This window comes from Sceloporus occidentalis, unplaced genomic scaffold (genome assembly GCF_023333645.1).
Source record: "Sceloporus occidentalis isolate IW3139 unplaced genomic scaffold, rSceOcc1.0.p SCAF_20, whole genome shotgun sequence".
Taxonomy (NCBI): domain Eukaryota; kingdom Metazoa; phylum Chordata; class Lepidosauria; order Squamata; family Phrynosomatidae; genus Sceloporus; species Sceloporus occidentalis.
The window spans coordinates 4,760,583-4,787,560 of record NW_028317000.1 but is presented as its reverse complement, the minus strand read 5'-3'; the positions used below and the strand labels follow the sequence as shown (position 1 = coordinate 4,787,560).

General features: G+C 45.1%; 1 protein-coding gene across 2 annotated transcripts; it reads left to right on the top strand.

Moving 5' to 3' along the window:
- The first annotated feature begins 412 nt into the window (after positions 1-412).
- LOC149301827 (semaphorin-7A-like) lies at positions 413-26,570 on the top strand. Of its 2 annotated transcripts, XM_089482987.1 has the most exons (15): positions 413-537; positions 2,072-2,231; positions 10,307-10,446; positions 11,399-11,476; positions 12,336-12,431; positions 13,630-13,735; positions 15,147-15,245; positions 15,607-15,746; positions 16,474-16,649; positions 19,846-19,954; positions 20,478-20,682; positions 20,997-21,112; positions 22,309-22,484; positions 23,102-23,157; positions 24,088-26,570. In XM_089482987.1, exons 2-15 carry the CDS (start codon positions 2,150-2,152, stop codon positions 24,423-24,425), a joined length of 1,917 nt encoding a protein of 638 aa, XP_089339113.1. In that variant the 5' UTR covers positions 413-537; positions 2,072-2,149; the 3' UTR covers positions 24,426-26,570. The 2 variants fall into 2 exon arrangements, with proteins under 2 accessions (XP_089339113.1, XP_089339114.1); XM_089482988.1 differs by lacking the exon at positions 413-537 and having other exon boundaries at positions 1,984-2,231.
- The last annotated feature ends 408 nt before the right edge of the window (positions 26,571-26,978 follow it).

Below are 26,978 nucleotides of genomic sequence, written 5' to 3'. Positions count from 1 at the left end.
AAACTCTTCTAGAACATGGCCCCACAGCCCAAAAAACCCATAGAAAACTATGGATGCTGACCGTGAAAGCTTTCAACTTCGCAAAAGCCAACCTGAGTTGTATGCACACCCAAAAAAAGGAACATCATTCATGCTGCATTTGCTTAAAGCCCAGAAGCGATTGGGGGATTTGGGGAGTTGTCGTCCCCAAAGACCCTTTGTCTCAGCTCTGAGCCTGACGCAGGAATGAAACATCAATGGTCATGCTGACTGGGGGATTATGGAAGGCACAGTCCAAACACTGACCATGACAAAGCAGCGGATCATATTATAGCGTGGCTTTTCTAAAACCCCACATGTGTCTGCAGTGCTTTAAAACTGCCAGGAGATGGTGCACCGTTAAAACCTTATTCTTTCCCTTTGGGAAGCCTACCTGTTTGCAGAAATGAACCATCTGCTGCAGTAGCTAAAGGTGAACAGAAAGAGAGAGGTGTCTGGATGCTTGCATGAAAGGGAATAGAAGATCAGCTCGAAACACACAGCGGATGAACCAACCGGGTAAAGTAGTGCCCTCCGTTCTTTTAATATCATGTTCTGTTCCTGTTTCAAATGTGAAATTGGATCAGGAGCCGTGCTGCACAAATGCCCTTAAGCCTTAAGTGAGAAATTTTGCAAATGGGGTGTGCAGCATGCTTACCTCCATTTGCTTTCCTTCTGGAGAAGGAAAGCGTGGAAGCTTTCATTTTATTATTATTATTATTATTATTATTATTATTGCAACAGGCTTCCTTTTTGTGGCAATGTTGTCAGACTGCAGGTCCCAGCATCCACAGACAGACCCCAGGTTTTTTAAGATGGAAGGTACCTACATCGCCAGGCAGCTTGTTACCAATTTTGAGGCCGGAGCAAAATTAGTCTTTGCCAAAACGTCTTTAAATCCAAAGGCTCCCACAAGCGCAATGGCTACTTGGGGCGCATCCGCACCGTAAAGAAATAATGCGGTTTGATAACACTTATCCCAAGGAGAGCTCTGGTACAACCAAAGAGGACCATTCCCTGAATCCCATAGGCAGTCAAAGTGGTGTCAAACCGGATTATTTCTGCAGTGCAGATGCAACCATCATCTACAATGGACCTGGGCCATAGGCCATTAGCAACACTTTCCATTTCCAGTTGTTTCACTTTCTGCAATGCTAGAAATCCGGGGCCTGGAGGCAAAATGGAAGGAACAAGACACACCTAAAATGGAGGATTGGTTAATGAAATTAATAGAGATGAACGAAACGGACAGATTTATCAGCTTTAATAAATCAGGAGGATAAAGTAGACAGAAAGGAATGGTCTCCGGTTGCAGATATATTGCAACAAAATTTGGAAACGGAGCCACAAGGAGAACTACGAAAACCAGTTTGGAAAGGATGAGACTAGATAAGCAACATTATTTATCTATCATTAGGTACCTATTATCGATTATTAGGTAGACTTACCTATTTGTTAGTATGGAAGGGGAGCGACTGTGGAAAGGGCGTAAATGTAGAAAGAGACGAAGAAATTAAGTATGAAGGTGTTAGCTGTTAATGGAAGTTTTGTAAGTAAGAAATAAGATGGAAGATGACAACGTCAACATTGCACCTTTTAAAATGTGTATTTTTTAATGTATGATATAAAACAAATACTCTCGGGGGGAGATATAATTCTTATTTGGGAGGGCAATGCTTTCATGTTGCCTTCTCCCCCATAGATGCACCCCATAGATAGATGAGCATGGCTAATGCCAATGCGATGCCTCCACAGTTGATTCTTTGGACAAATTGGCTTGTCTGACCCCTTGCCCTGCGGATCCCTTTCTGTGCCATGCCATGCCAGGTCTCCAACAAAGGCTTGGTCATGTTTGCAATGCATTTCTTCCCTCCCTTTGAGCAACTTCTGCTGACGCTGCCACTTTGCGGCTCGATATATTTTTTTATATAAGGCCCATAAATTAGAAAACGGTGGGAGGGGAGAAAGGGAAAGAGACAGACGCCTTTGGGGAAGAAGCCTGCAAATAGCAATCTGCCTTCGCTGGATCATTCTTCTCCTTCTCCTTCTGCAGCAGAAGCAGCGCATCTCTGTGAACCCCAGCAGCATCCATCACCCTGCGGACAACAACAAGAAGGATAAGAAGGAAAAGATGAGAGTCCTCTTATTGTTATTCCCTCTCTTCTGCTTGGTCTGCTCCCAAAAGATCCCCAGGTTGAAGCTGACGCCGAAAGGTGAGCTTTTACCTGTTTAAGCATTCAGTTTTTGGAACAATATTTCGGGCTGCCAACATTTTGGATCCTGGCATGCGTCGTCGCTATGCTTGGAGTGTGTGTGTGTGTGTGTGTGTGTGTGTGTGTGTATTCCAAGTGTATGCATATGTGTACACACACACACACACACACACACATATATATACTGTATATACATATACACACATAATTCCAACCATAATTTCTTGGTGTGTGTGTATATATATGTGTGTGTGTATGAGTGTGTGTGTGTGTGTGTGTGTGTGTGTGTGTGTGTATACCAAGAAATTATGCTTGGAATATATGTATATGTACACACACACACACACACACACACACACACACACATATATATGAAATAAGAAATTGTGCTTGGTTGGACTATATGTATATGCATATGTATACACACACACACACATACACACACACACACAAATTATGCTTGGAATATATGTATATGTATACACACACACACACACACACATAAATAAGGAATAAGAAATTGTGCTTGGATTATATGTATATATAAATATATATGTATATATACATAGACACACACACACACACACACACACACACATATATATGAAATAAGAAATTGTGCTTGGAATATATGTATATATAAATATATATGTATATATACATAGACACACACAGAGAGACACCCAAGAATTTGTGCTTGGAATATGTGTGTGTGTGTGTGTGTGTATATACACAGAGAGAGAGAGAGAGAGAGAGAGAGAGAGAGAGAGAGAGAAAGAGCATAATTTCTTGGGTCATTCTAACCAGAGACACTTATCCATCCCCAAAAGGAAAGAAGCAATATTGATGAAATCTATCAATCAACCTATCAGACTCATCCCTCTCTATTTCCCTGTTACTGTATATATCTTTCTTGTAAATTGAGGAAGGAAGGAAAGGAAGGAAGGAAGGAAGGAAAAGGGAACAGCCAGAACTGGTTCTGTTTTGGGGTTGGAATGACTTTTCCAAACCCCAGCATCAACCCTTCCTTTTACTTGAGACATCTCTTTGGCAAATCTGGGCAAGAATTTGGAATATCAGAGATTTGTTGAGCATCTTGGTTTATGGGTGTTTGGGGTCTGGGTGCGGGTTCCTGTTTCCCACGCCATCCTTAAATGGTGGGTCCAGCTCTGCTCTTGTTGTGGGGTACCCAGCTCCCCAAAAACCCCATCTAGGTTGGTTTACGTTGGGGCAACACAGAAGCTCAGGATAGGATGGACGTTGCGGCAGGGCTGTGTGATCATGGCTCTCCGTTTGGAGAGGCTCAAAAGATGGTTTGTTGCTTGACTGCTGAGCAATGGAGCGCATGCATGTGCGGACAGGGTGGCCTTCCACAGAGTTGGATCTTGTGAGTGAAATTTGTGATATCCTCTCTCATACACGCAGACAAAGAGGTGGGGAGGTTGGAAAATAGATCTGTTTTGCAGGGGGGTTCATCCATGCTTTCAACAAGAACATCCGCATCACAGAATGAATCGATAATAAAAAATGTCTCCGTATCTCCGCAGCCTAAGACAGAGGAGCGCATTTGGGTACCAGCTTCTTTTAAGAGGGATCCAGAGACAAAAAGCAGGAACCTGGGATATATATAAATATATATATACATACATATAGTGTAGCTATAGGATGGGGAGACCTGGCTTAAAGAGATTACATATGAAAGGGATCTAGGAGTCCAAGGAGACCCCAAGTTGGACATGAGTCAACAGTACGATGCGGCAGCTAACAAGGCCAATGCGATTCTAGGCTGCATAGAGAGAAGTATTGTGTCTAAATCAAGGGAAGGAATAGTGCCACTCTATTCTGCTCTGGTCAGGCCTCACCTGGAATATTGTGTCCAGTTCTGGGCACCACAATTCAAAAAGGACATTGAGAAACTGGAGCCATGTGTCCCAAGGAGGGCGACTAAAATGGTGAAGGGTCTGGAAACCATGTCCTATGAGGAACGACTTAGGGAGCTGGGGATGTTTTGCCTGGAAAAGAGAAGGTTAAGAGGGGATATGATAGCCCTGTTTAAATATTTGAAGGGATGAAATATAGAGGATGGAACAAGCTTGTTTTCTGTTGCTCCAGAGAAAAGGACATGGAGTAATGGATGCAAGCTACAGGAAAGGAGGTTCCACCTCCACATCAGGCAGAACATTTGGACAGTAAGAGCTGTTCAACAGTGGAAAATGTTCACTTGGAGTTTGGAATAGTCTTTTTCTTTGGAGGTCTTTAAACAGAGGCTGAATGGACCTCTGTTTGGAGTGCTTCGATTGTGAGTTCCTGCATGGCAGAGGGTTGGACTGGATGGCCCTTGGAGTTTCTTCCAACTCTGTGACTCTATGAATCTATTGACTCTTAGCCATGAGCTTCTGTGCAGGAGCAGTCTATCTGAGCCTGAGTTTCCAACCGCATGCCATCTCTCTGCAAATCTGGGGGATGGATGCATTGGGCGCATTATAAGGTTTGGGTTTCCCAGGTTGGTTTGAAAGCCCAGAACCTTTCGCTTTCTTATCACTAACATCTTCCTTCAATAGATCCCTTTTGCAAAAGGATGCCTCCCTGCTTTGCTTCCAGGGTTCTGCTCTGTTCGTATCCATAAGAACCAGAAGTCTATGTCTTTTGAATAATTTAAGGGCAGTAATGTGCTTGGAACAAAATTGATCCTGACGCAAAAGAACTATCGAGGCTGGTGAGGCGAAGGGCCAGAGCTGGACATGCCGCTGTCAATTGCGTCTTGTCCCGAATTTATCCTCTTCCAAAACCCATCTCATCTCTCTTTCCTTTTCCCTTTCCTTTCCTTTTCTTTTTTAAAGGAAGCTGAAATGTCAGCTGTTCCCAAAAAAACAGGTTCGGAGTGTTTCTCCATTCCACATCCATGGCAACATCCTTGGGATGCGTAGGTTGCCGCGGTGCTTAGCGTTCTCTGCCAGAGAGCCCTAGCGCCGGAGGAGGATTCCCGTAAAGTCACCAAACTACGAATCCCAGGAATCTACAGGCTGAAAGCATGATGGTAAAAGTGGTATCAAATTGGTACCTATCTGGGTAGGTGCAGATATGCCCAAAGATGGGGAAAACTGATAGCATTAATGGAGGAACAGTGCACCCTCTCTTTCTTTTTCATACATTCATATACAGTACTTTAGATTCCTTTGGGAGATGTCATTTTCCCATTATTTTCCTTGTTGAGCGTTGCAAAATCTGGACCTTTTGCTTTGTTTGAGATGCCCAAGTTTCTTGAGGGTCAGGAGAGAAAGCCAGACCTTCTGAATACTGTTTACAATGGGCACATTTTTGGCCGGTGCAAATTCTCTTCCCGAAGTCAGCATTGCAAAGTGACAAACAACACCCCGAATCCGTCCATCACCTTCTTTAAAGAAATGATCAAGGGTACATTTCTAGACGTTGCTCAAATTTGCAAAACAAGGGGGGAAAATGAAACCAGAATTGGCCAGACATCCACTTTTCCTATTAGGAAACAGGTCATTAAATAAAGGAAGCCTACAACCTGTTTCAAGATTAATTGCAATGTCTGGAGGTTTCCAGTAAAGCTGGTTCGGCCTTTTCTTGGCCAGAACAAAGGACCAGTCTGAATGCTTCAAGGGCCATAGAAGTTGACCAAGGGATCATAGATGGTCCATGGGCCACATTTTGGCCACTGGTTTTAAAAGCAATGAGTTTTGACTGCACTTAATGGGGAGGCCAAAAAATAGGACTCTGGACATCCTCAGAAAAATCTCTTCCTTCAATCAGAAAAAAGAGCTGCAGATAATATTAGGCCTAATTCCCACTTACACGAGATTCGGTTTCCGATCCGAATCGATGAATCGAATCGAATTCGTAGCACGGTTTCCACTGCATTTGCTCCTATCGGATTTTCTGGCATGGAAGCGATTCAAAATTATTCCCTTTGCCAAAAGAGTCGGTTCTATTTAAACTGGTTCCTGAGGCAGATGGTTCCCATTGACACAAAAATTGGTTTAAATACAAGGGATCCATTTCCATTTGAATACACCAATTTCGATTTGTGCACCTGGTTCTCATTTGCATGGGAAGTGAGTCGTTTTAAACCGAATTATGAAACCGATTCCGATCCGGTTATGGTTTCCACTTACGATAATCTGGTTTTGAGAGAAAGGAGTGGAAAAAAATCAGCATCTTGTTAAATGGGCAAAAATCACGGGCACTTTCTGAATTCGAATTAAGTGGGAACCATGCCCGTTTAACCCGCATTACAATCCGGTTTAAACGGTAGTGGGAATTAATGAAATTATGGAAGCGACAGAGCCAAAGTTTGCAGATTTTGGAGTGCATAGTGGTGTATCCTATTAACCTTGGGCAAGTCACACTCTCTCAGCCTCAGAGGATGGCAATAGCTCAATGTCTCTGAACATAACTTGCCACGAAAACCCCATGGGAACCCTTAGGGTCACCGTAAGTCGGAAATGACTTGAAGGCACACAACACAACTGAAAAGATACAAAAGTGAGCATTACTGTAGAACTGCACTATTACAATATCCACCTCCAGTTGGCTGAACCGATTTGAAAAAAGAGGGTTGAGCCCCCGTAAAGTTTGGACCGCTATCAGGGCGAATTCACCCCTTTGCCAGAATGACCATCACCAACAGAGAAATCGTTGACAGCAATAGGGTAAGGGATGAATATTTAAGCACTTTCTGCGAAACGTTGGCAGGGGTTTGTACCTCGATGACGGATCAGATTGCTTTGAACACAGAAGGTGCTGGGTTTGATTCCTGGCAAGTCCTATTTTACTAACGATAGGTAAAGATCATTCTGTTCCATAACAGTGCCAGTCGGAGCAGATGGCATTAGGTGAGGTGGACAAAGAGCCTGCCCTGGCATTAGTTGGCGGTCTCTTAATAGCCCTGCAGTTTTTCCTGGCTTGTGCCCAGACTAATGGACTTCTGGACGTACTTACAATGTGAAGCCAAGTTTAAACATTTCCAGTGCCGTCGTTTGGCTAATTCTGGCCCTGTGTGATTCACAGATTTGAAACTTGCCAGGCTTACAAATCTAGACCAGAATGTTCTTCATAACCATCTTGTCATTGTCAGTGCTGTTGTGGGTTTTCTTTTGTCGCTGTGGTCGAAAAGCTGCTTGTATGTTTGATAATAATGTTGTGCATGAACCAAAGTTGGATACCTTGAATCGTCAGCAAGTGAAGGTGTTGCTGTGGTCCAAAACACACTGCAGAAATAATCCAGTTTTGAGACCGTTTTAACTGCCCTGGCTCAGTGCTAGAGAATCCGGGGAGCTGTAGTTTATTGTGGCACTAGAGATGGAGAAGGCTCAATGTCTCACAAAACTACAGTTTCCCAAATTCCCTAGCATTGAGCCGGGGCAGGGATGCTTTGACTGAGAATTCCTGCATGTCAGAATGGGGTTGGACTGGATGGCCTTTGAGGGTATCTTCCATCTCTATGATCCTAAACATTTCCACTCCTTGGGCTTGTTCCCACTACGATTTAAAGCGAGTTGCAGATCGGTTTTTACGACTGCCGTTCCCATTTGAAACCGGTTCCGGTCGTGTGCTGATCGATTTCTGTCGCGATAAAGCGAGGCAAACACACACAAAAAGTTTATTCCAGATGCTAGTTGAAATTGCAAGGAGTGGACTGTCTTGACACCAACTAGCCAGCCTCTTCCAAACACAGGCGCTCTTTATACGTATTTTATTACTTTAATGTTCCTTTTCCCGGAGATAGAGACGGAAGGGGAGGAGATTTCAAGAGAGTAGGTCAGCGGCGAGTTTTGGGTACCGTCTGCAATGCAGATAAAAATCCAGAGCGCCTTGAAGGGGAGGAAAGAGGCGTCTCAAGCGTGCCATTTTTTCCTATCGCTTGGTTGTGCATTGAACATGGACGGGGATTCATGCTCCCAGACCAAAACGACACCCTCGGTCCCTGTTATTATGCTGATCACAAAAGCTGTCAAGAAAAGCCGGTGTTGCTACAGCAACCAGAGCAGTGGCTGTGTTAATTTTGGTCCTTTCTCCCCATCCGTTCCACTTTGCGGCACTTTGCATTTTTGGCGCAGCGGACGTGTGGCATCCATCTTATTCCGCACTTTCTGAACTGGGGCTCTTGCTCTCCTTTGGGATAGGGATTTCTCTGGCTTGTGTTCATGTTCCTAAGCGCTAGTGTTCATGTTCCTAAGTGATGTGCAAGGGGAAGAAAGATGGGAATGGACCTCTTGCCATGGCAGGGCTGAATGCTGAGCTAGGGCTAAACTCCAACATCCATCTACTCATAGGAATGGAGCCTCTTTGCTGTCATCAGCTCTAGGATTCATGACACTCTGTGCATGCGCAGAGTGCCTTTCCTTTATAAAGAGGAGTGAGTCAGCCCCGCAGGATAGGACTCTTGGTATCTTTCCTTTAAGTCAATTGTGGGGGACCTTTGACCCTCCAGACCAGTCTGGACATCTAAGGCCTGCTTAACTGCAGCCATTGGTAGAGGACTATGGGAGTTGAAGTCCATAATGTCTAGAGACCCCCACTCATTTTACCTTATGAGGAGAGACTTAGGGAGCTGGGGATGTTTAGCCTGGAGAAGGGACCGTTAAGAGGTGATATGAGAGCCATGTTTAAATATTGGAACGGATGCCATATTGAGGAGGCAGCAATCTTTTTTCCTGCTGCTCCAGAAAAAACACAATGCAAGACACAATGCGAACGCTCCCAGTGGATGGCCATCCATCCTATGGGATATTTAGCCTTCTCTGTCGGAGAGCTCCGACAAACTACAATTCCTGGAATTGCATAGCATTGAGCCATGGCAGTTAAAGTGGTGTCAAACTGGATCATTTCTCCAGTGCAAGATGCAGACAGAGTGCAAACTCCTTTTGCATCTTGCACTCGGTTTGCAGCAGTTGAAGTAATCGAGACAAAAGGGGGAAAGTGGGAGGAAGAGAAAGAAAACCGGGACATTTTAAAAGCAGCTAGAAAAGAGGGATGACGCAGGATTAATTGGTATTGTCTTTGCCAAATTTGTGCAAGTATCGTGGGAAGGGCTGAGATTCTGGGAAGTCTCCCAACCGTCCCTCATTCCTAATCTCCTGGGCCTCAAGAACAATGTTTCCGGATCGCACAATACTTCATTTAGATGTTATTTTGAAAGGAAATAAAGGGCATTTTTCCCCTGAACCAGAATTCCAAAGAGACTTGAATTCTCAGCAAAACAACAGGGGGTCGTATAAAAGGCAAAATCTTGCTATCATACAACGGAGATGCAATCCTTTGCTAATTTTGTTCCCAAAAGAAGATGCAGTTATTAATGTTTATTTGTTCTTGCTGTAAGAAAGTTTCCAACGGCCTGCTGTTTTCTAAGGCTAGGCCTAAATTTGAATATTATTCTGCACAATAAAGGGAAAGAAGAGAAAGGTGGATAAGAAGGGAAACAAAGAAAAAGGGAGAAGAACAGAGAAAGGAATGGATAGGATAAGAGAGAGAGAGAGAGAGAGAAGAAAGTTAGAAAGGGGAAAGAAAAGGAAGATCCAATGACCTGACCGACTGCTGAATTTAAAAGCTGAAATGATATTGTTTAGGTCAATAGATATAGTTTTAATATAAAATTATAGAAACAGAATGGTTATTACAACTATAATGCTATAGAGGTGTGTGCGAGATTGTTGCGCATGTGCGAGGTTAGCTGTTAGTTTGAACGTATGGATATATAATGTGTGTTAGTGTATAGTATATTAATAGAATATTCAATAAAAATTAATTTAAAAATGAATATTATTCGGCACACATACACAAATGGCAAATGATGGTTTTGCTCTGAGAGCGGCCTTTTTGCCACAGGAGAACCACATTTGCTGCATGGAAACCCACATCTAAAATTCATCGTTTCACAATTTAAAAATCAATGCCAACCACAGAGGGCATTTGGGGAGCTAAAAATTGGGGAAAGAATTTGCACCTCCCCAAAAAAGACCCCTGTGCGGTCCAAGCAACAATGCATGGGTTGCATGCATTGCACCCATTGGGAAGGGCAGTCCTTTAGTGTGTAACCTTTCTCTTTCCAGATGCTTTGCTGCGGCCTTTTCCCGAGCGCGACAGTCCGAAGCCCATGTTCCACGAAGCGGGCTCCAACCAGGTCCTGATCGGAGGCCGAGGGGTGCTCTTGGTCCTGACTTTTACAGGTTCGGGCATCACTCAAAAGGAGGTAAGGCACTTAAAGCGGGAGAAACGGAACGTAGGTCTAGTTCAACCATTGGGCAGGATGAAGCAGCCGCCTCGGGTGGTAGTGTTGGGCAAAAATTGGGTTCCCTTTAGGAACATGGTTTTGCAGATGGACCCTGAACTAGCCAAGGAAGGGGTTTACTTACAAACCAAGGTTTATCGTTGATCAAGGGAGGTCTTCTGGAGAGAATCACGTAAACAACAGAGTTTTTTTGTGGGTTTTTGGGGCCATGTTCTTGAAGAGTTTATTCCTGACATTTCACCTGAATCTGGGGCTGGCATCTTCAGAGAATGTTGGCATGGAAGAGAGTGGGGTATACACAGATTAACATGGAAATCACTCCTCCCAAGCCAGGGCCACAAAGTACACACACACACCACTCTCAATCCATGCCAGCATTCTCTGAAGATGCCAGCCACAGATGCAGGTGAAATTTCAGGAATAAACTCTTCTAGAACATGGCCACAGAGCCCCAAAAACCCACAAAAAACTATGAATGCCGGCCATGAAAGCCTTCGACTTCACACAGCAGAGGGTCCCCTATATTGGTTTTATAATCCCAGTTTAGGATCAGCTCATGGTAGTCAATAGTGCATGGGCATGAAAAGCTTTAGATTGACAATCCATATGCTTACTGACAGTATTCTAGTTAATGAAAGTAACGGAAGAGCAAACTAGAAATGTTGCCGTTTGCAACAATAGGGGTCTTTGTGATTTCTAGACAATTCCAACAAAGGAATAGGGAAGGACCACTGTAATTCCTGGGTCTCTTCCCTTCGATGGGATGTCCTCTTGCCACTACAAAGCCCCCAAATTTGGACCATAAGCTGCTGGATTCTTTCACAGTTCACGTTTTAAGGCCTCTTGGTTTTTGACATGGTTGGGATGGGAAGGCAATTGCTTTAACTTGGAATCCACCCCTCTGGGTTTCCAGATCCCTCTGAAGGCGGATGAGAAAGTGGAGAAGGACTGCCGAAAGAAGCTGACCGCTGGAGAGGAGAACCGAGATGCGGTAATGCACCATCTGTGACAATCTGGGGTCTGGGGGTCTTCCTACATGACAGAATAAGCTTGGACTAAGTGGCCTTTTAAGGTCAGAGTGTGAGTTTGGACCAAGGACTATAGTGGACCGAGACATATTTGCTGGTGGCCTTCATACAATGGGGGCTCCTATTGCTTTTTGAGACAAAACGGAGACATCTGCAATGCTCAAGAGGCTTCATTTACTGTATATAATCATTACGCAAAGAGATCTTTTAGCCCCTTTGAGAGTAACTGAAAGAAAGAAGTTGGCAGCATGAGCTTCGCTAGGCTTCAGTCTCCTTCCTCGGGTGCATTTGGTGGAGTGGAAAGCCCAGGGACAGATCTATACTGGATGTGCCACTTCATTTCCACATGCAAAGGATTTTGAATGGCATGTACAGGTCTGTCCCTGGCTTTCCACGCCAGAAAATGCATCCGAGGAAGTAGACTGAAGTCTACAAAGGCTGCCAACTTCTTTCTTTCAGTTAGTTTCAAAGGTGCTACAAGATCTCTCTACATATCGATTTTACAGACTAAGTGTTTGGATATACTCATGAATAAATCTAGAAATTGACCCCCCAAAAAACTGGGTTGATTTATCCATAGTGAGAGGTGGGATATAAATCATCATCATCATCATCATCATCATCATCATCATCATCATCATCTCATAAATAATATGTCACATTGGAAATAGTTACTTTTAGAAAACACCAACCGTGGCAGCAGTTCAGGGTGGTCCTTTGAACTGTAACTGTAATGAATTGCTATTGCAAGGTAGCTGTGCAAGTTCTGGGCACTCCTTGCTTTCTAAGCAATCTATTTGCATGTCTTCCTCTCTTCCGCAGAAGAACTGTGATAACATAATCCGAGTGATTGAGAAGCTGGACTACCGAACGATGGTCTGTGGCACCAACGCCGGTTCTCCCAAGTGTTGGTTTCTGGTGAGCATGGGTGTCGAATGGAAAGACAAGATCTGTAGATGTTTTCACTGTGGCATCGTTGGGAGGAGTTCATTTCTTTGGACTCCTAACTACCAGAGTTCCCAAGCCAGCATGGCCAACCATGCAAGTAGGGGATTCTGGGTGTTGTCGTCCAAACAAGTAACTTTCCCAGGCTCTGACTGCTTTGGGGAGGAAGGTTTGGAGAAGACTGCTTTGGGGAGGATTGCTTATCCCTTTCTCGACAGCTACTTTGTGGATCGGTTGATGCATTTAGGACTACGCTTTTCTCATAGAGAAGACGACTCCTCACTAATAATCCCATAGCTCAGGGGTTGATGTTCTCCAGAGCATGGAAGACCTCCCCACGTTTTGGCACTTCTGGAGGGCTGCACTACATCCCTATGGCTGCTCTTTTGGGCAACCAGGAGGGTCAACTTTGGAAGTCTTCAATGGAGGTGAATTGAAGGTGTGGAGCTATCTAAAAGGTGGATTGTCGCTCCTTCAGGCTTCAAAAAGAGGCAATCTGTCTTGTTGCAGCCACAAAATGGAGAATCAGGAGGAGTCAAGGGCCACAGAAATGGCCTTAAGGAGCCCATGTGCCCAACGCCAAGGTAGAAGGAGCCAAAACAGCAGGTGGCTACATTGGTACAAGTTGGAAGAAACCGTCTAAAGTTGGTCCTCAATATTTGCAGATTTGATTATTTGTGGATTTAATTGATACATTTTCTCTAGGAAGCTCTAGGTCCTCCAGCATTGACAGCCAAAAGTTGACCATAGAGTCATGATGGAGAGTCTAGAGCAGAGGTTCTCAACCTTTGATCCTCCAGCTGTTTTGGACTTCAGCACCCAGAAGCTTTTGCCAGCATGGCCAATGATGAGAGGATCTGGGAGATGAAGTCCAAAACATCTGGAGGACCAGAGGTTGAGAACCACTGGTTTAGAGATTCTTACGGAAAACACTTCTCTAGGCATTTGTAGGTCCTCCAGTGCGATTCGGTGGTCAACTTCTGCCAGATGTTGACCGTAGAGTTGCGCTGGAGGACCAAGATGTTCCTAGGGAGGTGTTCTCTCACATAAAGAATAATAATAATATAGTGTTTATTTATTTATTTGCAGGTTTTCCACTTTTGTAAGGGTCCTGTGTCCTTCACCCCACTATAAAATGTAACTAAAAAGCTCCTCTTCTCTTCTCTTCCAGGTGAACTCCACTTTGCAACAGGACAAGGAGGGCCACATTGTCACCCTCTCTGCGGAGAACATCGTCCCACCCCTGCTCTCCGAAAACACTGTGGCCGTTGCGATAGGTATGGTACCCGGAAAGCCTTCTGGGACTATCAGGACCCCTTTCCAGATTTAAGGGTTCCAGATGTGCTCTTCATCTCGTCTCCAAAATGGAGGTCAGGTTTTGGCACAAGGACAGCTGGCAGCAGCTGTGCCTTTGGATCATCTGCACCATGTTTTGGCTTTAAAGGGGAGCTCCCAAGGTGTTGAAATGATTTATAGACTGGGCTCAGGATCTTGGAAAGCACCTCAAAAACCCTACAATAAACCTGGAAGGGGCTCTTCACCCGACTGAGCCAGGAGCCTAAAGCATTTGCCCATTTTGACTCCTACTTTGAACCCCATCAGTTCTTCTAGGTTACATTTTGATGCCGTGACTACCTCTCCCATTGTTCTCCTCCTTCTCCTTTTTCCTCTTCTGCTTCTTTGCTCTTCATCCCTCTTCCTCTTCTTTTTCCTTTTCCTCCTTTTCCTCCTTCTCCTGTTCTTCCTCCCTTCCTCTGCCTCCTCTTTCTCCTTTTCTTCTTCTTCATCTTCCTTCCCCTCTTCTTCCTCCTTTTCTTCCCTCTTCTTCCTCCTCCTCTGTCTTCATCATCTTTCCCCCTTCTTCTTCCTCTTCTTCCTTTCTTCTTCTTCACTCTTCTTTTTACTTCCTCCTCTATTCTTCCACTTTCACCTCCTCTTCCTCCCCCTCCTCCTTTACCATCACTACTTCTTTTTCCTCTTCCTCCTCCTCTTCTTTTTCCTCCTCCTTCTTCCTCTCCTCCTCCTTCCTTCTCCTCCTCTTCCTTCTTCATCTTCTTCTTTTCTTCTCCTCCTCTTCTTCTCCTTCTTCCTCTCCTCCTCCTTCCTCCTCCTCCTCTTCCTTCTTCATCTTCTTCTTCCCTTCTCCTCTTCCTCTTCTCCTTCTTCCTTCTTCCTCTCCTCCTCCTTCCTTCTCCTCCTCTTCTTCTCCTTCCTCCTCTCCTTCTCCTCCTCTTCCTTCTTCATCTTCTTCTTCCCTTCTCCTCCTCTTCTTCTACTTCTTCTCCTCCTCCTTCTTCTTTCTCTCCTCCTCTTCCTTCTTCATCTCCTCCTTCTCCCCTTCTCCTCTATCTCTTCTCATTCATCTTCCTCCCTTTGCTGCATCTTCCTCTTCTCTTGTCTCCTTTTTCTCTCCTCTTTCTCTTCCTCCTCCTCCCTTCCACAAGAAATCCCAGGATTCCATCGGATGGAGCCATGGCAGTTAAAGCGGTGTCAAATTGCGTTATTCCTGCAATGCAGCTGCAGCCCTAGTTTACTTTTGCAATTTCCTTGTTCGAAGATTGCAACCTTTATATTCCATACTGTATGTCCAGGAATTGGTTTTTGGGGTATTGCCATTTTTAATGTCAGATTTGTGTCTACTGTTAACTGACAACTCCATTTTATCCCACTTTTCATTTCCCTGTTTAGAAGACAACCTTTATTCTGCCTTGTCTGGGAACAAAAGCTCCATCCAGAGAAGCTACGGAAACAAAAAGGGAATTAAGACAGAAGACAGCTGGCTGGCCAGTAAGAAATACTCTTTATCCTCAGTCCCATTTTCTTAAAGCGATGTAGTTAAGCAAAGTCCCATTGTGATCAGTTGTGTTCCTCCTAATGTTGAGATGGAATCTCTTTTGCTGTAGCTTGCATCCATTGTTCCTTGTCCTAGTCTCTGCAGCAGCAGAAAACAAGCTTGCTCCCTCCTCAATATGACATCCCTTTAAGTACTGTATTTAAACAAGGCTATCATATCACCTCTTAACTGTCTCTTCTCCGGGCTAAACATATCCAAGTCCCACTGATTTGTGGTGGTTCACTGTAATATGTTATTTCCGCACCGCGATGTGACTTTGCCGCTTGTCTCACCTGGACTTGTCTCTCACCCCAGAAGCGGAATTTGTCGGCGCTGCCTTGCTGCCCGAGGATAACCCCAGCAAAGATGAAATCTTTTTCTTCTACAACACCGTCAACGAAAGCGCTGGACTGGATGAAGAGCCGTACAAAGCTCATCTTGGGCGCGTCTGCAAGGTAAGGGAGAAGATCACGGCATGGGAAGGTGGGTTTCTATTAATGGAAATGTAGGGTGGAAGAAAGAGCCTCTCTAATCAAAGATCTCAGGCCAGATTGCAAGCTAGCCATGAGCCTGATTTGAGATGGCACTGCAAAAGAAAGCAAATGCAATGTTGGGCTGATACATTTGCAAAAGCTTTTCTACTCCTTCCCTATATCCTGTCTATCCAAATCCTATATCCTATATACCCTCCCTATATCCAAAGATCTCAGACTATGAATACAATCACTATGGTACAAAGCACGCCGCAGAAATAATCTAGTTTGAGACCGCTTTAGCTGCCCTGGCTCAAGGCTAGGAAATTTTGGGAACTAGTTTCGTGAATCATTGAGCCTTCTCTGTCTGAGAGCTTTGGTGCCACAATGAACTACAGTTCCCAGGATTCCCTAGCATTGAGCCAGGGCAGTTAAAGCAGCCTCAAACGAGATTATTTCTGCAGTGTATTTATGACTTTTAGTACCCTTTGTATTGGAACCATCTTTCCCAGGTCATAGGAGATACAGCCATATCTACAGCTTGAGTCTCCTTTATCTGGATGGATGGATGGATGGATGGATGGATGGATGGAGCGTGGGACAGAAATGCCTTTCTTTCGAGAAAGTTGGCTCCTTGAGTCACCAACATGGCCTTCTATTTTTCTTCTGGAGTTATTGTTATTGAGTTTGTAGCCTTCCGTTCTTCCAGGTGGACCAAGGTGCCAGACCCATCCTGACAGATTCGTGGACCACTTTCTTGAAGGCCAGGCTGGTGTGCGGACACCCCAACGAACCCATGCGTTTCCACCACCTCCGAGACGCCTTCATTTTCCGAAAGGACGGTAAAGACGACGCCATCCTGTATGGCGTCTTCTCCAGCACATGGTGAGCAATGGTAGGGACCGAAGGCTTAAAAGGGGTGCATGCATGCGTGAACTTGGGGATGGGACTTCTCTTCAACTTCCATGGCTCAATGGTATGGAATTCTAGGATTTGTAGTTTGATGGAGCACCAGAGAGTTTTCAGACAGGGAAGGCCTAAATATTTCTCCAAACTACAAGTCTGAGGAGTCCATACCATTGAGCCATTGAAGTTGAAGTGGCACCAAAGTGCTTTATTTCTGCAATGTGGCAGCAGCCTGCGATTAGCTGAACATCATTTGGACCTTAGAAATAAAAGTGGTAAGCACAACGTAGAAATGCACCACAGAAATTAAGTCCCTTTATGTTCCAAAATAAAATCTCCATATCCTAATATAATCCTCTACCAATCCTTCTAACTTAATATTTTCTTTTCTTATTCAGGTTTTTTTCTATTATGCTTTTTACTTCTATTTTTAATCAGGGATAGTAAAATTTTGTCTTTCATTACCTTAGATCCCGAGGCTGCGTTGATTTCATTCTTTGATGTGGTTGCTTTATTTTCAGTAGATAAATCTTTGTTGATATTATTATCTTGGTCTTCATCTTCAGATTCACTCTTATTTGAAATATCTTCTGTTGAGGATTTAGTTTCTTGAACTTCTCTGTCCATTTCTTTTTCAATTGATTTCCCATATTTTGTCCAAAAATCTTTGGCTTTTAATATTGTATTCAGACGATGCCATTTCTGATTCCATTTAACTGAAAGCCCCTCAATTTTTTCCCATCTGTAGAGGATTTTATATTTATTTAAATTCATAGGAACCTGTAACCTGATCTCTTTTGCAACAGTCTTTTGGGGATATCTTTAAAAAATTTAATTTGTACGCCATCTATTTCCAAAGGAGACTCGTAACTTAAAAAGAGGAGTTCATCTCGAACTTTTTTCCTCACAAAGCAAATCACAATATCTCTTGCCAGGTTATTTTCTTTTGCTTTGGAAAAGTTAACTCTGAATAATTGATTTACATCTTTAGTGAAATCGTCATAAGGAATTTCGTACAGGTTCTCATGCTCTCTTTCTTTCAGGCCTCTAATCTTCAGAGAGTTCTCTCTAGCCTTTAGGTCTTCCAAAGCTTTTTGGTCTAATCGGAGTTCTTGTTGGTGTTTTATTCCCTCTGTTTTTTCTTCTAATTTTTGGGCTTTCCGTTCAAGTTTGTCCACTCTGGTTGACATTTGTGTTATTTCTTTAACTGCATCTTCCAAAGATTGTTTAATCCCTCCTAATCCCAATTTCAATTCCAGCTTTAAGTCGTATTTCAAATCTTTCCTCAAATCTTTCATTTCTTGCTTGAAATTCCTCTCCATTTCTCTCCCATTTTTCTCCATTTGTGCTGCTAGTCTCTTAGGCGCCTTACAGACGGGCCTAAGCGGCGCCGTCGTTGCGCCAGGAATACGCGCGAGGGGCGGCGCTTCCAGACGCGCCTTGCCCCTCGCGCATATTCCGTATGGCAAGATGGCGGCGCCCTATACAGACGGGCGGCGCTATCTTGACGTAACGGACGCACAGCATCTGGACGTCTAAACCCGGAAGAGCCATCGCGAGTGCGCGCTTTGGCACTTGCGGCGGCTCTTCCAGGTTGCCGGAAGGAGTGCGATTTCTGCACTCCTTTTTTGCAGCGCGGAGGAGTCGCGCGGTTTGGCTGCTGCGGCTCCTCTGCGCTGCAACCGGCAGCGGCCCAAGACCGCCCCTTTTGGGCGGTCTGTAACGGGCCTTAATTTCCTCCATAATGGAGGACTGTTCCAATGAGTCTCTCCTGGTTGATTGGGATGTTAATTTAGCTGTGGTGTTTCTTGTATTCATTTCTTCAATATAAGGTGGTTCCAGACAAAGAAGAAAGGGATGGTGTCTTCTTGTATATTTCTGCAGTAAGAGTTAGCCCAAAATCAAAGCTATATAAAAATAGCTCACTAATGAAAGTAATAACAGCTTATTCAGAAAGTTGTTTAAACAAAGCTAAGTCCCAGAGGATTAGTAGCTTTCAACTCAAAAGTAAAAGTCAATTAAGAATTGCTTTCTCAGCGGGGGGGGGGGGGGATCTTTTTCCCATTAGGGCAGTTGGTGTCTTTTAGAGTTCCACTCCGCTTTTAGTCAAAGGATAATAAAGCAAACAAAGGAGAGTGTAATCCGCTTGGCAATTATCCAATTATCTCCTTGTTACCTTGCAATGCAGCTGCATACAAAATTGCAAGTTGTTGCGCTCCGATTCTTCCCCAAAGAGAGCAAGGGGAGAAAAAGAAGTTTTAGAGTGAAGATTCTTTTCCCTTCCAAGGGAAACCGCAAACGTAGATATTAAATAAAGTAGGGTTCTTGATGGTAGTATTAGAAGCTTTGCCTCTGTCTTCCTCCCTTGCAAAGTTTAAAAATAAGCCGGCAAAGGCGCTGGGTCCCAAAGGGCTTTGCTCGCGGTTTGGCTCTCACGGCTCTCTTGACTCACTGCCTTCCCTCCTGAGATCGTCTCTCCAGACGACTCCGTTTGGGAGGACGCTGCAGTGTAGAGCCTCTGTGAGAGTACCCTAGACTCTCACAGTGGTTTTGACCTGGGTTTAGGTGATAGAATTCCCAGGTAACGCCACGAGAAAAGAGAGGTCTGGCAGAGCCTCCACCAAACACTCCCGCACGCCTCCGTAGCCGGCCGGAAGTCCTGGAAAACACGTATCTCTGATGGTCGTAGGAACCGAGACACCGCAATTTTATGGTTGGGGGTCACCACAACATGAGGAACTGTATTAAAGGGTGGCGGCATTAGGAAGGTTGAGCTAGATGAGCCCACAGATGCATTTGGATGTGGATAATGCCCCCAAGTAGTCAAGATAGGACATTTGAGATTTGTTTGTCTTTTCTTCTTGACCCCTTGCGTACCCACTCTACTTGGTCCCCCAAGTAGAGTGGGTACGCAAGGGGTCAAGAAGAAAAGACAAACAAATCTCAAATGTCCTATCTTGACATAAGGGGGAAAATGTGTATGCCCAAGCCCCATTAGAAGTAATGGGGCTCGTGTGTGCGGCGCGCTCTGTTACCTCTTCCTGGTGCACCGAGGCTTCTTCTGGAGCATACGCTGGAAGCCACATAAGCAGTGCCAGCGTATAACACGGGCACACTCTGTGTGTGTGTGTGTGTGTGTGTGTGTGTATATAATGTTTGTGTTTCTTGTCCAAAGGGGTTCCTCAGCGGTCTGCTCATACTCTATGAAGAGAATTAGCTCCCTTTTCAAGACTTCAAACTTCAAGGGTGTGACCGGGAGCATACCCACCCCTAGACCGGGCACGGTAAAGTATATCTTGTTTTTAGGATTCTTACAGAATCTATCTATCTATCTATCTATCTATCTATCTATCTATCTATCTATTGTCATCCCGCCATATTAGTGGGGTTAAAGCAATGGCAGATTTGATTATCTGCAGCATCTCCAGCATGACTCTATGGTCAAGTTCTGGAGGAAGTCGATAGGTCTTCCAGCGCGATTCTTTGGCCAACATCCAGCAGAAATGGACCAGAGTCATTCTGACGGACCTATAGATGTCTAGAAAAGTGTTCTCTCCTAATGGTGTCCTCTTGCATATGTCTAGATGTGACATGTGATGGGGAATGAGGAAGAACCCAAGGAAATAGGGATATTTCATTTAAAAATGTGGACACAAAACCATTAATGCATAGCTAAAATAATTTTATCAAAGAATGGAAACTTTTAAAGCATCCAGAGATTTTCCCCCCTCCTCCTTGTAGATAAACCCTCTGCTTCTTTTCATTATTGGGACAAATCGCTGTCGGTTTTTCTATCCTCCTTTGCAGTGTGTCTCCCCAGATTCCTACCACCTTTTGCCCAGACAGACTCTGACCTTCATTAAGGAGCACCCAGAACTAGACGTTGTTATCTACCCGGATGAGGAACGTCCCTTATACGTCCTCCAAAATAATGACACTTACACCCATGTGGTGGTGGATCGGGTGCGGGATGCCAGCAATGTCTCCTATGATGTCCTTTACCTTGGAACAGGTGAGGCCAAGAGGGAAGGATGGAAGATGGTGGAAGGCTGTTCTTGCCAATGTGGCTTGATTCGAAAATTGGCACTTGATCTGGAAAAATCTCCAAAGTGGTTTGCCTTTGCCACTTGGCCAGCAGCCCTGCCAGACCCAAAAAGGGCTGCCAGGCAATGGCAGCACCATCCCCACCATGGTAAAAGCTACCAGAGGAGAGTAGCTAAGGGGTGTGTCAGATATCCTGGGCATGAGTTACCACACTGGGTTGACTCCAACCCTAGTGATGCCATTGCTTGCGTCTCTGAACGCAACCTTCTCTCTTTTCGGCAGCCAAAGGGAAGATCCATAAAGTGCTCCGGAGCAGAGACCAGACGGTGATCGTTGCCGAGATAAGTCCCTTCAAGGAGCAAGAGCCCATCTCCTCTATCATCCTGGATGCCAGCACGGTAAGATCCTAGGACCAGTATATGGCACAGAGGATGACATAGGAGCTTGACAGGCTATGCCAACACACAAAGCCTGGGTGGAACACATGGTGTGTTTTGTTTTGTATTGTCATTTGGCACTGAGGGGTTGCCAGGAAGCTTCAGGAAAGAGGTGCAGGAATGCCATTTGAAACCCACCTCGTTCATAGAATCATAGAGTTGGAAGAGACCTCAAGGGCCATCCAATCCGACCTCCTTCTGCCATGCAGGAATCATAGAATCATAGAGTTGGAAGAGACCCCCAAGGGCCATCCAGTCCAACCCCATTCTGCCATGCAGGAACTCTCAGTCAAAGCATACCCAACAGATGGCCATCCAGCCTCTGCTTAAAAACCTCCGAAGAAGGAGACTCCACCACCCTCCGAGGCAACATATTCCACTATCTGACCATCCTGAGATTTAGGTGGAATCATTTCCTGTAGTTTGAATCCATTGCTCCTTGCCCTTGTCTTTGGAGTCATGGAAAACAAGCTCGTTCATGTCCCCTCTTAACCTTCTTTTCATCAGGCTAAACATTCCCAGATCCCTGAGCTGCTTCTCATAGGGCATGGCTTCCAGATCTTGTTATCCTGAAAACACCAGGGCTAGGCTTCCTGTTAAAATGGGGGGGGGGGGGCCTAGCCCACTTGCTGCACCCCTTTCAGAGCCATTTGCATGCCCCCTTGTGTCACTGTTGTCTGCCCAACGAACACTATCAGAGCATCCTTCCTTGGAGATCTTTACACAGAGGCTGGATGGCCATCTGTTGGGGATGCTTTGATTGTGATTTCCTGCATGGCAGAATGGGCTTGGACTGGATGGCTCTTGAGTTATTCTCTTCCAACTCTGATTCTATGATTCTATGATCTGCTCTGCCAACATTGGGAGGGCATCGATGGTACTAGTGTGGCATTTCTGCAGGGTGAGCGAGAAAGTGAGGTGATGTTCTTTCTCGCTCATCCAGTATCCATGCCAGTCCCAGTGGATGTACTACCCTACCAGATGTACAACCCTCTCTGGGGTGTCACTCGGTGTTGTTTGCACTCCCCGCATCCCCTAGGGCCAGGGATGACACTGAACCAGCAACCCTGACAATAAATAAGTTCTCAAGAACTGACTTGTGAGCTACTTAGAAGTCTCTTCTTCCACCATCCGGATCCGTCTTCTCTATCTGGCAGGGCCACTTGTACGCCGACACCAAGTCCGAAGTGACGCGCCTGCCGCTGACAGATTGCGACCAGTACAGTGAAAACTGCTGGAAGTGTGTCCTGGCCCGTGACCCGTACTGCGGATGGGACATGGACAGAAGGAGGTGTTCTGCCGTCTCCCAAGAGGAAAACCCCACTGGCAGCAGGTCTGAAACTGAAGACGGAAGGGTGGAAGCATGGGATTGTGGAAAGCTCACTATATTTGCCAGGGCCCCAATGCTAGCTGTTGTGTTTCCTTGCAACTTTGTGTTGCTGGGGTCATGTCCATGCACAAACAGGTTTTGTCATAAGGAGACATTGGGGACCGGTGTGGTGCCATGCTTTAAGTTTTGGGTGAGGGTCTCATGGAGACCAAGCTTGGCTGTGGAAACCCTTGGGGATTAACATGGAAATCACTCCTCCCCACCCAGGGTCACATAGCGTGTAGATATAGGTATAGATACACATACATATCCTACTCTCTTCCATGCCAGCATTCTCTGAAGATGCCAAAGCCACAGATGCTGGCGAAACATCAGGAATAAACTCTTCTAGAACATGGCCACATAGCCCCAAAACACGCAAAAATCCTCTGGGTGAGCTTGGGCAAGTCATGCTCTCTCACTGTCGGAGGCAATGGGAAGCCACCTCCAGAGATAGATACACCTTAGGGTCACCATAAACTGGAAATTATTAAATATGATGAGGAGGAGTTGAGGGTTAGGTGAGTTTTTGTTCCGATTCAATAGGATTCTTCTAACATTGTCCCTTTCTTCTTCAACAGGTTGCTTCAAAGCCTGGATTCAACAAACACCACATATGTATGCGAAGCTGCTGAAGGTATGCCAGTGCATCAAAACCTTTCCAGCACATGGTCCAACCAGCTGGGCAGGGTGGTCTTGAGGCATATGGGTCCTTTCTGGAATGGGTACCTCCTCAATATGACATCCCTTCAAACACTTAAACAGGACTATCATATCACCTCTTAACCTTCTCTTCTCCAAGCTAAACATCCCCAGCTCCCTCAGTCATTCCTCATAAGTAATGGTTTCCAGACCCTTCACCATTTTAGTTGCCCTTCTTTGGACATGCTGCAGGTTGTCCAAATCCTTTTTGAATTGTGGTGCCCAGAACAGTCTTATTCCAGGTGAGGCACGACCAGAGCAGAATAGAGTGGCACTATTACTTCCCAAGAGCTCTAGGCACTATACTTCTATTGATGCAGCCTAAAATCGCATTGGCCTTTTTAGCTGCCGCATCACACTGTTTAACAAGCAATTTCTCTGACATTCTTTCAGTCAATCAAATCAATAACTTTATTATGGTCAAAGACCAGCAAAACGTTCTTTCAGCCAGCCTCTCCTAGTCTGTGTTTTCATCCTCTTTAATAACTGTTGCCACTTTGACTCTGTTCTGTTGTTAGATGGCCACACATGTCCCAGGTTTCATCTGTGAAATGTTGGATGGTATGAGGTCTATGTCCCCCAATATAAGGGGGTAAATAGTTTAGATCAATGATGTCCAAACTCTGGCCCTCCAGGTGTTTTGGACTTCAGCTCCCAGCATCCCAGACCACTGGCCAAGGTGGCTGAGGCTTCTGGGAGCTGAAGTTCAAAGCAACTGAAGAGACAGAGTTTGGACATCACTGGTTCAGACTGAGCCAGGAAGGACATCCCCTTGGCAGAGCATTCCCTTGATAAAACCTTGTTTTTCCTGTTTTCTTTCTCATCTTCCCCACCTTTCTCTCTTGTTGGATTCGGGACTTTGAAGCCAAATTGGCCCAAGAGTCTCTCAAGAAAGTGAGTGTGGACCCCACCAGCTATATCTACTTGCCGTGCCCGCTGAGGTCTCACCATGCCATCTACACGTGGGTCAAAGACGACAAGACGTACCCGTGCTCCATGGACGAACAGTCCTGCACCCTACGTTTCGGGGAGAGCACCCCGATGGATCAGGGGGTCTTCAAGTGCACCGCCAAGGAAGAAGGCTACCAAGAGGAAATTACCGCCTTCAAAGTTACGCTCAACAACGGGAAGGTCTCAGAGGTCTCCTTGGTTGTGGTGGCCACAGGGATCGTGTTCCTCACCATCACCGTTCTCTTGCTATAGGTCAGACTGGGAGGTTAAGACCAGGTCTCATCACACTGCCAACTCCAACGTTTTCCATTGAAAAGAATGGGTTCCAAAATAAGTCTGTACCCAGTCCTCGCGCCCATCTTATACCTCGGACAAACTGCGCTTCGTTCCACAACATGGATTCCCTGGTAGTGCTCAAATCTGGACATGACGCCCACCATCTCTCTTCTGTCGCATCTCACCATAAACATGGATGCTGTTTCCAGAATGACCTTTTATTACGAATAGTCGCCATATCAAAGAAAACATCCCTATTCAATTTGGTGTCACTATTCAATTTGCTTTGCCTACAGTTTTTTTTTTTTTTTGGGGGGGGGGGGAAGGAACATTTTCAAGTTGTAAACGAAGTGTACTTCGCACACGCAATGTCTCACGTCTGTTTTGGATCATGTTTGTTAATGTCCCAAAGGCTTCGTCTTGTTGCATGTGCTTCACAATGGCCAAATCTTTACCGCTAGCAGGCACAAAATTGACTATGGCTCCTGACCAACCATGAAAGGAGCCCTAAGCAATGAGGTGAAATAACGCTTCTGGTCTTAGACTACTGCCAGGGGCAAACGTTAGCCGACTCTGCCTTGTTTCATAAGCCACTTGCCAAAATAGCCGTCACGATCTGCCAGAATTTAAACTGTCCGTGGGTTCATCCCTTTTTGCTTGGTGCCAGTTATGCCAACCCTTCTATGTCGATGTGTAAAGACTCATCTTATATAATCTTGTATCCTAAAGAAGCATGCAGTCCACACGTTTTTAATCCCAAGAAAATCTCTGGGAAGGATTCATCACTGGAGAAAGAAGGGAATGACTTGCAAAGCAATGTAAAAACTTAGACAATGACGATTTTTGATGGTACAATGCAAAACGTAAGTGGGCTGAAGGCTGAAGCCAGCATCTGTATGGTATTAAGCAGGAACTCTTTTCCCTAAAGATGAACGGAGAAGATGAGGGACTTTGTGGGTTCCTGGGTCGGCCGGCAGGTGGAAAGAATAGGCTGCGCAAATATTAATGAGAAGAACATGAGAATGTGCATCTTTGCCAGGATCAGCGGCGCCATCGGTCAGAAGATGCCAGTTGCTAGGGAACAATGGTGGAAGATGGCCATTGTCCTTGTGTCATGTTCTGGTCTGGTCAGATTTCAAGACTACGCAGGATTCCTCTGCAAAGAGAGACCAACTCGGAAAGCAGTTTGTGGGACAGATACGTTCTCAGTCTTTCATTGCACTCCCATTTATTGCTTCTTCAACTCATCCACATCTAGATGCAGCCATATTGTACAAACTACACTGAATTGCTTCCAATCTCCAGCTGAACGGCGTCAGCCAACTGTGTTGTAGTTGTGCAAAGTTAAACCATGGAAGAAGTAATCTTAGGTTGCAATGCCAGAAGTATTGTCCCCAACATAGTTGTCTACTCAGGGTGCAGCTAGAGTACTAGGTATAGTAGGGTTGTCAGATTGAAAACTGGAGAGCACTGTGCCCTTTAATAGTTGTGTAAAAGTGATAATTTCACCGGTGTCACTTGTCATGCATCCAGGTAACAAACAAGCAATGCCTATTGAAACTCCTTCTCCTACACAGCCATTAAAGGGTACAGGAGCACTCTGGTTTTCAACGCAACGACCCTAAACGGGTGCCATATTTTAAGAAGAGTGCTGTTGAGCTTGGCCAGAGTGGGATGAGGAGGTGGAAACTGGAGAGGAATGGCTGGGAAGTAAAAGGCATTTGATCTTGCAGGCAGACATGATAAATATTGGAAAGGCTGGTATGCACAAGATGAAGCTTGCCTTGTTCTCTGTTGCTCCAGGGAACATGGTATCTTCCAAATTTGCTCAGTTATAGCTCTGTGATTCCACTTGAATGGCCATAGAGTCCTGGGATTTGCAGTTTGCATAGCAGTGTGGGGCATCCTTAGCCAAAGAGCCTGACCAGGATGCCGCCATGGCAATTAAAGTGGAAGTATAGTACTATAATTGTGTAGTTGAATGGGTCCCAGGAGTGGAAATTTTAGGGATGTACATTTTGGCTAAATATTAGGACGGACATAGCTTAGTGCCTTGGGGTGCCAAAGGAAGGATGTACTGTATAAATGGGCTTTCTGAATGTGTTCATTGTTGCCTTCTTGTCTGCCAGGGATGACAACTCAGGCAGGCAGTGGTAGGAGGCCTCTTGTTGGTTGGAGGCCCCCAAAACTGTAGATACACAATTGTATTAGGAAAAAGTGTGCATCTTTAAAATGTGTTTGGCAGTGGAACAGATAGCCACTTTTGTCAGCTCTCCTTTGCTGGAGGGGTTTAAGTAGAGACTGGGAGACCGTCCGTTGGGAATGGTTTGCCTTGTGGCTCCTTGTCTGAACAAGGATGGTTGGACAAGATGACCTTCCAAGATCCCAGTTTGGAAATTCTGAATTGTCATTTTCAGATGGTTGAGGCAAATGGCCACAAAAATGGCCCCAGGGCCACATGCAGCCCAAGTCCTCACCCATATATATGGCTCACCAATACAAATGGCCATACGTTAGAAGGTATTTGAA